Raw genomic sequence first — 13,773 nt, forward strand, 5'->3', positions numbered from 1 at the left:
ATCTTTTGCTTAAAGACTGGAGCGTGCCTTCGGGGCTGCTGGCAGTGAGCTGTGGCCCTGCTGCTGCACAATATTGAGAAGCGTTCAGATCGTACCAGTCAGTCTAGTCTTCCAGAAACGAGAGCATTTTTTCCGGCACGCTCGGCAGACGTGGCAATAGGCGTCTCGCCCCCCCTCCTTCGGCCATCTCCACTGACGGTGCCTGGGTGTGCATCGCACCTCGGGGCACTGGGAGGTTTTTGGGGGCCGTGCAGGCTTTGTGAGCGTTAAGGAAAAGGAGGAAGGCACCACGGGTGGGAAGGACCACCGCTCGGGCTGGGGACGGGAGCCACCGTTGTCCCAGGTGTTGACAATGGGAAACAGACGCAGCTTTTCTGAACGAGAATAAATGCCTCCCGAGCTGTGGCGGAGGGGGGGGACATGGCACATTGTGCTGTGCTTCCATCAATAAGTACCCTGAATCGAAGCAGTCACAGTTGGAGGCCCCATTTGGTTTGTTAAAAAAAAAAAAGTAAGTTTAAAAAAAGGGAATAAATGACAATAGGTGAGCCCCATGTGTTAACTCTGTTTCTGACCAACTTGGGCCCTTACTAGGGGCTCTCCTTCCTGAGTTACTGCCAGGCTGAACCGCAAAACATTATCCCAGGAAGAACCTTTAAACCACCAATTTCCCCTGATTTATGGCCATGCTTTGGATTCTCATTTAGTGCGGTATTAGCGCAGGCAATGGCAATAGCTGGCGCTGGCTGCTGCGCCCCACAGCTGCTGCAGATGTTGTGGCAACTGGCAAGTTTCTGCCAAAGTGGTTTAATTCACATTCAAGTTCAGTGCACAGCACTCCTAGAAATGGGTCCCAAAAGTGAGCCAGCACCACAGGGCAGTGTCCAGAGAGGGTGGAAAGGCATCACGACCCTCCAGAAGGGTCCGCCTCTTACTTACCTGCCACCAGCCCTCATCTGGCACTGTGGAAATGGGGAGAAATTATTTTCAGGCTAAGCCTGGATCTGTAGTTACCATGTCCTAATCGGCACCCCCCCACCTGCTTTTCTGCCTGAAAACGCCTCTGCTCCAAGGGGCAAATTTTCAGGTCTTTGGATGTCCTTTCTCCCTTCCGTGCCAAGCAGACAGCTCTTTGCCCGGCTCCTCCACGCGCCTCGTCCGACACGCTGACCACCGTTTTGGCCAGATGCAGACCCTGCCCTGTCCTCCCCAGCCCAGGCAGGGCTGCCTGCAGCGCAGAGGACGAGCACACCGCGGCAGAGCGCAAGCCACGGTTTCTGCCTGTTTATTGCCTGTACACCCCTTGATTCCCATATCGCACCCACCCACCCTGAGGGTTGGGCAAGAGGCGGTGTGTTTGTAGGAAAGGCCCTCAGGTCCCTAGAGCATCCCAGGACTTTCAATTTTATTTTTCCAGCTACCAAGGAAAGCAAGAGAGGGAGCTGCTGTTCTCAGCTGAGCAAACACTGCTTTCCAAGGAAGGTAAAAAACTAGTCCAAGTTTCTTTACAGTCTCAGCGAGACTCCACACTTAGCTGGAACCTGAGCCCACAGTCAGTACACCAAGCATCTCATCCCTGCACTTGCCCAAGAAGTCTGGAAACTGTATTTTAACTGTCACCTGGGGTATAAGCCAAATGTTAAAAACTGCTACAGACAGGCATATGATGAAAGGAGAAAAAAAATTCTGCCTTTTGCTAAAGTGAGCACGGGGCCCAGCCAGCCCGTGCATCCATGTGAGGGAGCCCGAGGGTGTCCGGCTGGCCAGCAAAAGGCTTGATCCTCGTGCCCGGGCGCTGAGGGCTCGGCCAGACGATTCCCTGGAGGAGATGGGAATCGTGACAGCAAACAGTCTGGCCACGCAACGCTGCTGCCTCTCCTGCCACCGCTCTCCTCACCCCGGGAGAGCATGGGGAAGTGTTTGGCTTTGCATCCCATCAGGTGTCTGCGCTGTTCTGGGACTTTCCCTCGCTCAGCCCCACTGCTGATCCCTCCAACCTCTTCAACGACTACCTGCTACAGCAGCCCGTGCCTTTTGCTGCGGTACGGACGGCTTTTCCCGGCCTCTCATGCTGCTGAAAGCCAGCTGTGTCATCAGCACGAGCCGGGTGTTCGCATCTGGTGTTTCCAGAGCCGGGCACAAGCACACGCGTGTCCTGGTGATCCGATGGGCACGGGCAGATACTGCCCGTCAGCCCCCAGCCTTACCGCAATATAATGCCTTAAAAACTCCAGATTCTCAGCAATGCACAAAGTTGCTCACTTTATCTCTGGTTTTTGTTTCGCTTTGGGGTTTTGTTGTTTTCTTCCCTATTGCATTATTTAATTGCAGTAAAGCAAATTTGTTACCGGCATTCTGAAGTGCAGATCGGGCTGGACGGCGTGGCGGGGAGGCAGTCAGTGGTCGGTGGGCATGCAGATACTTGAAGCTGAGGCTGGTCAGCTCGGAGCAGCGCTTTGCCACCCTCAACCTCTGCCAGTCACCGAAAGCCCAGGCGATGGTCACATCTTTAAGAGAAATGTGCTGCTCTTAGAGGAACCGCTGCGAGAGGGGCGATGGGGGGGGCAGCTGTCAGCAGGGAAACAAACCCACAGTATAAGTTCATACAAGCAAAGCTCTGAACTTCCACAAACCAAAGAGCAAATAAACAAGTCTGAATAGCACAATGAGGGCTGTGTCTGGTTTGTACAATACAGAATTGCCATTTATTATTTTCACGTTGCCAATAAATAATTGCCTTTATGTAGAACAAGAAAAGTCAAAACGATATTCAGTGCTGCTGGAGATGTAAAACTGATCCTTAAAAAAGCGCTTACGGCTGAAGGAGGCCACTGCAGCTGAAGTCAGAGTCTAACTTTGTTCTTACCTCCTCTCCCTTTGTCAGCTGCTCTCAACTTTCCCAGATGCTTTCTGGGATGACATTTGCAAAGCTTAGTCCCAACTCAAGACAAATCTGGCTGTAAAATAGCTAAAACAAGACTGCATCAACAATACTGTAGTTACACAAAGGTTTTTAAAAATGGAGAAAGTTGTGTTCAGATGACACAAAAACAAATTATGCATAAAACTTGCCTGGCTTTGACAAAAAAACAAAAAAATCTTTAAAAATTTGCGTCTAAACTTAGCATGAGAATTGAGAAGACACGTAAGAGATTCTAAACTGTCGGCATTCAGAAAAGACAGGTTTCTGGTAGTGGCTGGTTTTGCCGGGTGAACACCGAAGCACGTGCCGCGCACTGCAGGCAGCGTGTAAGCCGCTGCCCTCCACGGCCAGCCACCACCGTCGGCGCTGCCGGCAGCCGAACGGGACGGCCACCCCCGGGCTGGATGGGCGTCCACGGCATCGGGGCTGGGGGGCTGCAGCAGCGAGGAGGGAAGGCGGTGGGGAAGAGGAGCTGGGCTGTCGCCGGCAGCGATCTGGGCCGGCTGCACCTGTGGTTTCAGGCTAGCACCCAGAACGGGCAGGCTGGAAGGCTGTGCGGTGGGCAGGCGACGTGGTGTCTAAAGACGTCCACGCTGACTGCTCTCACCCCGACAGGCAGGGGCCAGCGGGTGGTACCGATCCTACCTGGTGCTGACCGCAGCGCTGTGCGGGGAATCCAGCTACCCGCGGGACGTGTTAGGGATGGCAGCGAGGGAACAGGGGCCTCGATGCCCTCCCATCTTTTTTTTTTTAGTTCCTGCACATCAGCATCTACCCACGAATGCAAATAGCCCTCCATCCCACCAGCACAAGGTGGAAATGGATGGTCGCTAGCAGGAGGCGGCTGTCAGTGCACCATGAGATGCCAGCACGCACGGACGGCAAAACAGAGCGCGCTGCGGTTGCAAACAGTCGTCTCTTTTATTATTCACACTGCCCTGGCCAGTGTCACTGAGCTGCTGCGCTGCCAACTCATTACCAGCACGGCTGACGGCATGGGTCACGTGTGTGTCGGCAGCTAGAGAAGCCCCAGCCAGTTCAAGACATCCTATTGTTTGAATATGGTTACAAAAGTTGGACAGAAAATAAGAGGATAAACTTTAAATCAAATGGTATTATATTTAGCAAACTGATTATTTATTTTCCTGCGCTATGGATGCCTCTGCCCGCTGTCAAAGCGAAGATGTTAAATTTTCACAGTGTATTATGAAATCATATACAAAAAGGAAAAAAACAGTGACCTCACATTGTGTGAAGAGACAGGTCTTGGGGGAAACAAAAAAGAAAAACAAAAACCAGAGTGAACGCTTGGCTTGTTAAGCAACTCTCCACCTCAGTTTATAAGTGCATCATGGATTCAAATTCATCAATTCGCTGTTTGGTGTTTCCTTTTCTAATCCTCCGGTAGGAGATTGTGTTGTATCTGGAATAGCTGTGTCTGGAGATATCATTTTTCTTCCCCAGGCTGGGCTGCTCCCCCGGTTTCTCCACCTGGGAGTTGCAGCCGGGGCTGGTCGCGGGAGATGCCTCCTTGTCGCTGTCTTGCTGCTTGGGATGGGGCTCCTCGCTGCTGTTCTTGATTTCGATCACCTGAACTTCATCCTCTTCAGTATCCTCCTCCTCCTCCTCGGCTGCATTCCCTCTCCCGTCGGCGCTGGCCGTGAGGGTCTCCGCCACCTCCCCGCCGGGGCTGGCCGCCGTCCCCAGCTCTCGCTCCCCGCTGCCCGCAGGCATCCCCTCGCCTCCTGGCCCTGCAGCAACACAGAGGGAGTGTGGGTGAGGACGGGCTCAGCATCGCCTTCATGCCCCCGTCACACATGCTCTTAATGTAGCATCGCTCTTGGTGACCTACCAGCTCCTGCCACCGAGACACCCATCCTCCAGAGACTGCCCGGCGAGGAGAGACCCACATCTCCAGGCTGAACCCCCATCACCACGGATGCTCGCGTGTGCTTTAGAAAGGCTTCGTACATTCTCAGACTCATTCCTTAAGGCCACCTGCCCTTGCGTTTTTTTAACACCCATCTCTTTTGTACCACCTTTCCCACGGAGCCCACCCCGCTACCCTCCTTTAAAAGGAGAGGCGATGCAGATGCCAGTGGTCGAGCCTCGAGGAGGGAAGAGGGGCACAGCATCCCCCCTGCGCCCCAGGACCAGAGGCACTGCCTCCCTGCACGCACCAGATCTGCTCCTGCCCTCTCGGATCCACGGCTGGCAAGCATCCTACTGCAGGGCCCTGCTGTGGTGCCTTTCCAAACGGCATTCCCAAAGCTCTCTGGTTATCGCCTTGGGCGGGTGCTGGACTCAATTAGCCAAACTCCCCATTCCGGAGCTGCTGCCCCCCTCCCCGCGGGACAGATCCCACCATGGGACCAGAGGGTCCCGTCTCCCCACGGCTCGGTGCTCCGTGCCGGCTCTGCCCGCCGTGCGGGGCAAGAAGGGAGGGAGGGAGGGACCCATCCTGCACCCAGCGCCCGGCTGTGCCGGGGATGCAGCAGGACCCTGGCACAGCCCTCCTGGGACCCGTCCCTCCTTCGGAGGTGGCCAGCCAGGCTGAGACAGCTATCTCCTATTTGTCCTGGTTGGCGTGTCTCTGCGTTAAATGATGCTTCAGTGTCACAACAAATGGCCTATTCAACATTTTGCCTGTGGGGTCCTGAGTATTAATTAGACTAAATTGGTTAGGTACTAAAAAGCTGCCTGCAATTTAGAGATAAAGTGCTTGTGGCTGGGGGGGACGACGACCGTGGGGGGGCTGTGCAAGATCATTTAATAGGTTTTATTGTGCACTCATAAAGCAACACAGCTGGAGCATGGATGTCAGCTCCAAGTGGGAAAGCCTCCATCGTGATTCACCTCCTCACAACCTATGCAGTTGCTATGAAATATTATTTTGCCCATGACTAATGTTCATATATTTTTTTTCCTTTTCTTAATCAAAGCAAAGTTTCTGTTTACAGGGCATGGCCCATACATCTTTTAGAGCTATGTTCGACGGCACTAGCTTTGCTGGGACTGCGACAGCTACTCTGGGTTGTTAATCTGCTCTTCTCCAAAGAGGGGTTTCATATTTATGTGGCAGCTGACATATAGAAAATACCAACTTACTGCGGCCAAATGGATGTGTAAATGATAGGAGGGACCCAGCACGGCCGGGTGCTGGGGAGTGGGGCAGAGCCACCAGCCCTGTGCCCCTGCCGTGGTCCCGGTTGGTGGTGGGGAAAACATCATTAGCAGCCCACAGCCCAGCCATCCCTTCTCCCACTGCTGCCAAAACCAACGAGCTGGGCAAGAGCCCGTGGGTGGGAAACGTGGAAGGGCAGCAATGCCAAAAGCCCACCCATGGAGAGACATAGCTTTCCTCCTTTAATAATACTCAATAAAATACTCCTTTCTGGAGGAGTGGCTGCGTTTTGCATAGTATAATTAAATAAGTTCATCTATGTGTGTATATATATGCAATATATTTTAACTTGCTGCTGGGCACGGGCAGCGAGCGCACCCCTGCAGCCCCGCTCACCGCAGGAGGCAGGTGCGAGGTCCAGCCTTGGCTCCAACTGATTTTTACCATTTTCACCAGGAGTGAGTAGAGAGACACCCAGGAGCAGACGTTTAGGAGAGCAATTTTCTGCTAGATGCTTGGGCATCAGGGGGATTTAGACACTTGGTGAATCAGGCAGGAAAAGAGTTTGGGTTTTGAGGCTACACATTTTTGACTGACAGCCTCCCAAGGTTATCCTCCGAGCTCCCCTGCATGGAGCAGAAGATAAAGCACCTCCCAGCCTCACAAGGCTGTTGGAGACCTCCTGGTCAAAGACCCCACGGTGCTTCGATACCCCACAGTCACAGAGATTCATGCAAACCTCAGGAAGAAAGATACCAGCCGTGTTTTCTAAGGTGCAGCAACTCTATGGATGAGAAATGAGTCACTGCTCTCCAGAATATAAGGGTCTGACCGAATGAAAAAAAAAAAATAATAACCACCTGTATGTGATTGTCTTTGAAGGCTACTCATTGCTATGCTTCAGGAAAACCTCACATCACACAGCATTTTCCATTACCTTCCTCTGAGTCCTGGCCGTCGGTCCCTGCGTCCTGGATATCAGCTGATCCCTGCTGTAGTGTCCCATCGTTTTCCTCTTGCTTTTCTTTAGGAAATACAAAGCACAAGAAATGGACTGATGGAGCAGTTAGTGATGATAATTAGGTTTTAACAGTTGCAGATTGGCAGCAGATTTTCAGAGCTGATTAAAAAAATTGCTTGTTTCTTTAGTTACATACTTTTCATCACATCCTGTGTAACTGCTAGCTCAAATTCGTCCCTAAATCTGAATTACTCTGAGTCATTGTTACAACTACCATAGGTTAGGAATTTTGACTAACAGACATAGTACACGCCATTATTCATAAGGCTATACATAAAATAATAGAGTTTTTCTTTCCAAGCACTTAAAGAAAGGCAGCCTCATACTTTACCTTCGCATTGCTTCCCTCCATCAAAATCCCCAGGAACTATGTCCTCTGCCAACAAATTTCTGTTTTCCTCCCGATTTTCTTTTGCAGGTGGAGCATCAGGGCTCGTTTCTGCATTCACGTAAGGAACCGTCCCGACAGATTTTGCTATTTCATCGATGACGCCGATGACCTGGAGTGGGCCCTTCTCCGGGGGTACGCTCCCGTTGCACTCGGGCATGCCGGACGCCGCTGGGACTTCTTCTGTCATGCTTAGGGCCGTGCCGTGCCGTGCCGTGCCCGCCGACCGGGGCCGCGCACCTCCGGGGCCCCCGCTCCTGCACCCCGGGGTGGGGAGCGCTACTCCTCGCCCCTTCTCCCCCGGGGATTTTGTTCCCCTGCGCGAACGGTCAAGGCGCGTCTCCTCTCCCGCGGGCGCTGCGGCAGAGCAGGGTCCGCGGTCGCACCATCAGATGTGCCGAGGGCTTGCCGGCGGGCTCTGGCCACGGGGCGATCCAATCAGCACCTCGCTTGTTGCTGAGGCTCGTCCCGTTGCATAATTAAATGCACCATTTTAATTTACATAAACAAACAATCTGAAGCAAGGAAGCTTTTGTGCTGGCATGGAGAGCGGGTCTTTCAGCATGTCAGCCCCGCGGTAATAAACAGAGATTTTGTCCTCTCGGCACAATGGCTCTTTGTGTCTCCGCCTGGTCACAGGGACGACGATTGTTCCGACCTCTAATCCCGGGAGGGTGACCACCTTCCATAGCGCTGCTGCCACCTAACCCGCTTAACATTCCCCATCGGGCTTGTGTGCCGATAAACCTCGCCGTGCCGCTGCCCGGACAATGAACGCATTTTGCGCTTGTCAGGGAACGAACCGGCCGGTGGGAAGGGCACATGCCCTGCACACGGCGCGACGCCACGCTCCTCGGCCGCACAGCCCTCGCCCGGCCGGGGCCGCATCCTGCCAGATGCCGAGCATCTGCAGCTACCTGCTCAGTGAAACGCGTCTCAAGGGCTCGGCCCTCAGGGACAGAACTGGAAGATGGACACCAAAAGCACGAGCCAAAGCGACGCTTTGGGACGAGACGTGAGCCGAGGTCCCCGAGCCCGAGCCAGCCGGGCGACGGGGCGCTTGCTGCCTGCTGACACCCCGGCGGGACCCCCCCAGCGCCCAAGGCAGGTCGGTGCGGAGCTTCCCCTTCCCCACCCACAGCACAAGCCCCTTTTGCAGCAGCAGCTTCTGGCCGCAGCAGCAGAAACTCTCTTTAAAGGAATATCAAAGGGGCATGGGATGAGATTAGCACTTACACCAGTAATTATCAGTCGGACCTAAAGCTAGGAGGAGCGAGAGGGGAACATTTTACAGAGGGAAGCAGGAGGATTGCCCGAGCAGCACCGGGGCATTTTCTGACCGTAGCTGAACTCTTCTCAACCCTGGTGCCCGAAGCCAGGTTTACATAAGACTGTAATCTCCTGCTGTGAATGACTTGTTGTGTTCGTACAATACAACATTTTTTACATCTTTGGGCTTTGGGATTTGCAAATCCTCTTGTCGAGTTCAGACCTTGATTAGAAATGGACCCAAAACCTTTCCACTGGTCTTGTTCATCTGTGAGCTTGCATCTTTAAATCAACAACTTTTCATCGTTGTTACGACAACTAGTTTGGTGTAATTGATTTATAAAAATCAAGCCTATGCTGGAAAAATTTGTCCAAGAAAAAAGGATGGTGAGGCTTGAAAGTAAGTTGACAACACGCAGCGGTAGGTGCCCTCAGGAGGAGAGGCTGGGCACCCGGCCCGGGGTAGTGCCTGGAGAGGAGAAAGTTACTTTCTATGCTTATCAAGCTATCTCCATATCCCTGGGATAATCCAGAGGGCCCTGCAGGTGATTTCTCATTTGACAGGTCCTGTCCCCAGACTTCCCCTCCATGTGGAAACACCGCTGAAGAAGTTTTCACGGCTGGGACTTACCCGAGCATCCCTGCTGCACCGTCAGCTCGGGGCTGTGCCGTAAAGGTACCTGTGAGACCGCTGAGCTGCAGGCGACGGCGGCAGCGCCGACCCAGGGCGCATCAGCTGAGACGCAGCCGGACGCCCGCGCTGCCCATCCGCACCGTCACGTCTCGCTTTGTGCCCCCCGCCGGCCCCGCACGGACCGGTACGGCTCCTCACTGACCCGGCGGCGGACACGAGGGCAGAGCGGGGACGCGGCCGTCGCACAGGGACGAGGGGCCACGGCCGCCCCGGGTCGGGCACCGCACCCCGGTCGTCGCAGCCAGCACAAATCCTGCACCAGAGCTCGAGCGCGGGGCAAACTAGCAGCCAGGCTTCAAATTTGAAATAACCCGAAGCTGAAAATATGGCACCAGGCTCGACAACAGGGAGCCCTGCTGACCCGGGAGCCACATCAGCTCCCACAGGGACAGGGAAGGGGACAGGTCCTGTCCCCATCTCCCCAGGAACCTGCCTGCCTGACTTCTTGATTGCAAAAAGATACTTCTTGATTGCAAAAAGATACTGAAACAATTTTAGGCATTTCCTGGTGCCATCTATTGGTTACACAACCAATTCTCGAAAATTCACACTTTCCCAAATGAGCACCTTGTGGTCGAAGCACAATTTGCATGAATCTATTATAAATCATTTTCCGTGTGACCTTTAACGCAGGAAGTTTCCATTTGAGCTATCCTTTGCTAAAATTTCAGATATAGCACCTGGGATTTCAGAGGCGTTGGGGCACAACAGGGATTTGAAAGTCGGTGAGGTGAATCATTAGAGCCACAGCAATTCCAATTCATTCCAGAAATAGGAAGAGGCTGCCATGGCAAGGTGTTTGCAGGGTGTTTGCAGAGCTCCGTCGGCTCCTCTGTCATTAACTCTCTGCTCCCCAATTTCTGCTCCGGTGACAGGTTTCCAGGAGCAGCTCGTGCACACACCTGGCTGCCCGGGGCAGCACGGGCACCGGAGCAGCTCTAGAGCAGAAGCCACATAACACGGGGTCACCATGGGAGATGCAGTGCCACCCGAAAGCCCAGCGTGGTGGCAATGGAGACAAACGTTCCCACCACGGCACACAGCCAGGAGGAATTACATTTCACCTGGACACCCAGAGGAAAACTCCTGTGGATCATGCCAACAAACTACAGTCAATCATTTCCATTTTGTCAGCAAGATAAATACCTTATGTTTATGAAAAAAACATACCTTGGGATTCCTCTTCTAGAGAAAGCGTCAGAATTTTAACTTTTCACCCAGCGGAGGAATGAAAGGAAAGGCAGAAACATGGGCGTCCCCCCCGGCAGAGCTATGTCAGGCACCAGCCAGCCCTCGCACGTCCTCGGGGCCGGGATGCTGCTGCTGCCCCGACGCTCCCGCTGGCCATGCTTGGCTTCGGAGGGGAGCTGTGGGAGAAGCAGTGTGTTTCCTCTGGAAAACAGGAATACATGCCAGAGTGATGCAGCAAGGGCATGCTAGTTACAAACCATGGGCACACGCAGAGTAATTCAAGTTTTGACAGTGTTAAAAATAGGCAGCTGTTGCTTTCTTCCTGGCAAACACTGTGCAAGGAGCCCGAAGGGTTCACTGATGAGGGGAGAGCAGCTCCTGCCTGTTTGAAGGCATTTGCCCGCACAGGTTGTTCTCCCCAGACTGTCCCCAGGAGCTGAGGGGCTGCCCGTCACCCCCAGATCATCGCGGTGACTGAGAGCCTGGAAGCTGCTAGGATGCTGCAGCTTCCCCAGCGGTATTTTTAAGCAGGCAGAGTTCATAGCTGGACTTGGGAAAAGGAAAAAGTAGCTGCAGGTTCCTCCCACCGCAGGCAGCTATTTATAAACAGAGCTGGGCAAAACCACCTCTCAAGGCTAGGAAAACATTTCATTTGCACAAACCTGAGGTGGTGTGATTTCTGCCTCTTTAAGCTTTAAAAAAAGAGAAAGTCTGCACTGAAAGAGCCAAACTGTACGAAAACAACTCAGGGTGCGGAGCTTTCCCCGAGCAGAGCATCGCCGGAATAGCCCTGCTCTCCCGGACACTTCGGTCTGCGCTGGAGAAGCTCCTGTCCCCGCCTGCCCGTGGGTGCCACCGAGGCATTTCCCACCCGTGCAGCCCAGCATTGCTAACGGCAGCAGCCTGGCATTGCCGTCCCTTGTCACAGGCCATCAGCTTTGCACCAAGTTTGCAAGGCCTCAGCGCTGGGGCTGGTCGGACGGGCTCTGTCCGGGCTTTGCCGGCTCGGTCTAGCTGCGACAGGGATTTCTGTGACTGACCGGGTGCCTATGGTGAGTTTGCTTTACTTTTGCTTATCTGTGTGTGGCACAACCGTAGTTTTATGCAGACAGCAGTAACAAGCAGGTTACTGTTGTAACAAAACAAAAGGTCTGTGCTGGGAGCATAGCAATAAATTCTTGGCTTTATAAATGTATAAGGTGTACTTCCCTTTTGCCTTGCAGTGGCAGGCAGGACAAACTCAGTCACCCGTGACAACTACGTTTGGTGATCTTCTTTTCAATGCTATGAAAGCTGGGTGCAACCAGCTGCTACATACGAAAATTTCTAAAACAGCTGCATGAGAAAGGAAATGTCGGGTACAAAAGCAGAAATCAGCAGAGCAGAATTGCAGAAACACAGCCATCCCTGAAAAGCATGCACAAAAGTGGGCACTGAAAGGATAGCTGCCTGCTCTGAGCACTACTGAAATGCAGCAAAACCCAGCAAATGCAGAAACACGGGTCAGACAGAGAAACGCAGGAACTCCTAACGCATTTCAGCAGCTTCCAGGGCTGGACTTTTAATCTGCGAGGGGAGAGTTTTTGCAGGCTAGTACAGCGTTGAAGCCAGAACGATTTTCCACTGGATTTGAAATGTTCCAAGCAGAAGCCACAACCTGTTTCATGGTTTTGTGGAAAAAAACTTCCGCAGTAGAAATTACAGGCCAAGAGAGCCCAGCAAAAAAACCCCCCGAGATACTGCAAAGGCCATAAAAAAAGTGAAAGTCTGGCTGGAGAGCTGCAAGCCAGCATGAACGAGGTGAATCGGTCTCGGGGCAGCAGGAGAGGCACTTCTAGGCCCTTGGAAAACATGGCTGCGATGCCCACGATCAGTGCTGGCAAAACAGCAGGGCGTTTAGCAGAGGGACCATGCCTGCATCCCAGGAGCAACCGAGCATCCCCCCGCATCACGCCTGCCCCTTTGCCGGTGCCAAGCCAGCCCCGTGAGGCCGTGCTGCTAAAGCAAATAGGTTTTGCCAGCCCTTGCACTGGAGGAGGCTCAGCCCGCTCCGTGCTGCGCTAAATCAAGCTGAAAGATTTAGGACCCAAATACTCCCCTCGCCTCAAGTGGGTTTTCTGCTTGTTTGCTGCTAACCCAGGGGCTGAGTGCCATGACGGTGCCTTGCCCATATTTGATGCAGCGTCTTGAGTTCAGGGAGGGGTTGCCTAGATCTGGGCACTGGGCAAGACCCGGTTAAGCGGTTAAGAACCCTTACGAGGTCAGGCTCAGTAGCATTCAGCAAATTAAGTTTTAAGTTGAAAAAGGAATTGCATTCTTCAGAGCAGCCACACTTCTGCGGTAAACTCGCGTTGCCCTCTTTATCCACAGGGGATAAGAAGAGAAAAGGTAATCCCTTGCCTGTTAGGAAACCAAGCAAACCCTTCAATGACCCCACAATCAGTGAGAACAACTCCTCTGCTGACGGCCCAGAGCACCTTCCACACACATCGCTCGGAGCCCCAGCCCCGTGAACCACGGCATCACCACACAGCGTTGCCCGTACGCACAGCCTTCTCCCGCCCCGACTCCCGGGAGGCAGAGCAGGGAACCTCCCAGATTGCTCTCCGCAAGGAGAAATGCCACGTTGAAAGAGTTTTATCGTTCGTCCTGCTCTCCGAGCTAGTTCCTTTGCCCATGAGCTCCTTCCTCCCCTCGGAAGGCTGGGGCACCGCTGATCTCGACGCCCGCTGCAGCGGCCCCGCGGAGCCCGCCTGTCACCCACATCCTGTTTTTGATCGTGGCCGTGAACACGTCAGGTTGTCGTCTTGTAGCAACCAAACCATGCTCTCGCCGCCGTTGGAAGAGCATCGTTTATTTGGCCTTTCTTAAGCTTGTTGGGTGTCCAGGCTCATTCAGCCTTTCCATGCTAAAAGCAAGCATCTGTCTCCCAAGTCATGTCAAATTAACTTCCGTACCAAAAGGAATCACTGCTTTGGACCATAAAGCTGCACTAATTTCCACCAGAGACGCAGCCTTGGGGAGTAGAGTTCATACCTGGTTTTTTCCCCCTCCATAAAACCAGGTGGAGGATGTAGGCTGTGACCAAGGCACCCTGTCCAGTCCCACCTCTGCCACCGGGTCTCTATAAACCAGCTGCAACGAAGGCAAAAGGAAACTTTAA

The 13,773-nt window shown here is 53.3% G+C and overlaps 1 protein-coding gene across 1 annotated transcript; it reads right to left on the minus strand.

The window, feature by feature from the left end:
* Positions 1 to 3,820: 3,820 nt before the first annotated feature.
* Positions 3,821 to 8,552, minus strand: ERMN (ermin). Its single transcript, XM_052793323.1, has 3 exons — positions 7,400 to 8,552; positions 6,985 to 7,071; positions 3,821 to 4,674 (listed from the first exon to the last, which is right to left on the minus strand). The coding sequence occupies exons 1-3, from the start codon at positions 7,644 to 7,646 to the stop codon at positions 4,262 to 4,264; spliced, it is 747 nt and encodes a 248-aa protein (XP_052649283.1). The 5' UTR covers positions 7,647 to 8,552; the 3' UTR covers positions 3,821 to 4,261.
* Between the last annotated feature and the right edge of the window lie 5,221 nt (positions 8,553 to 13,773).

The sequence above is a fragment of the Harpia harpyja genome, chromosome 7 (genome assembly GCF_026419915.1).
Source record: "Harpia harpyja isolate bHarHar1 chromosome 7, bHarHar1 primary haplotype, whole genome shotgun sequence".
NCBI classification, from domain to species: domain Eukaryota; kingdom Metazoa; phylum Chordata; class Aves; order Accipitriformes; family Accipitridae; genus Harpia; species Harpia harpyja.

Excerpts from the sequence above, each read along its gene's own strand:
- ERMN (XM_052793323.1), bottom strand. The coding sequence starts at position 7,646 with ATGACAGAAGAAGTCCCAGCGGCGTCCGGCATGCCCGAGTGCAACGGG. Across the intron at positions 7,072-7,399 it reads TGGAGGGAAGCAATGCGAAG|AAAAGCAAGAGGAAAACGAT; the intron begins GTAAAGTATGAG and ends TATTTCCTAAAG. Across the intron at positions 4,675-6,984 it reads CGGCCAGGACTCAGAGGAAG|GGCCAGGAGGCGAGGGGATG; the intron begins GTAATGGAAAAT and ends GTGTTGCTGCAG.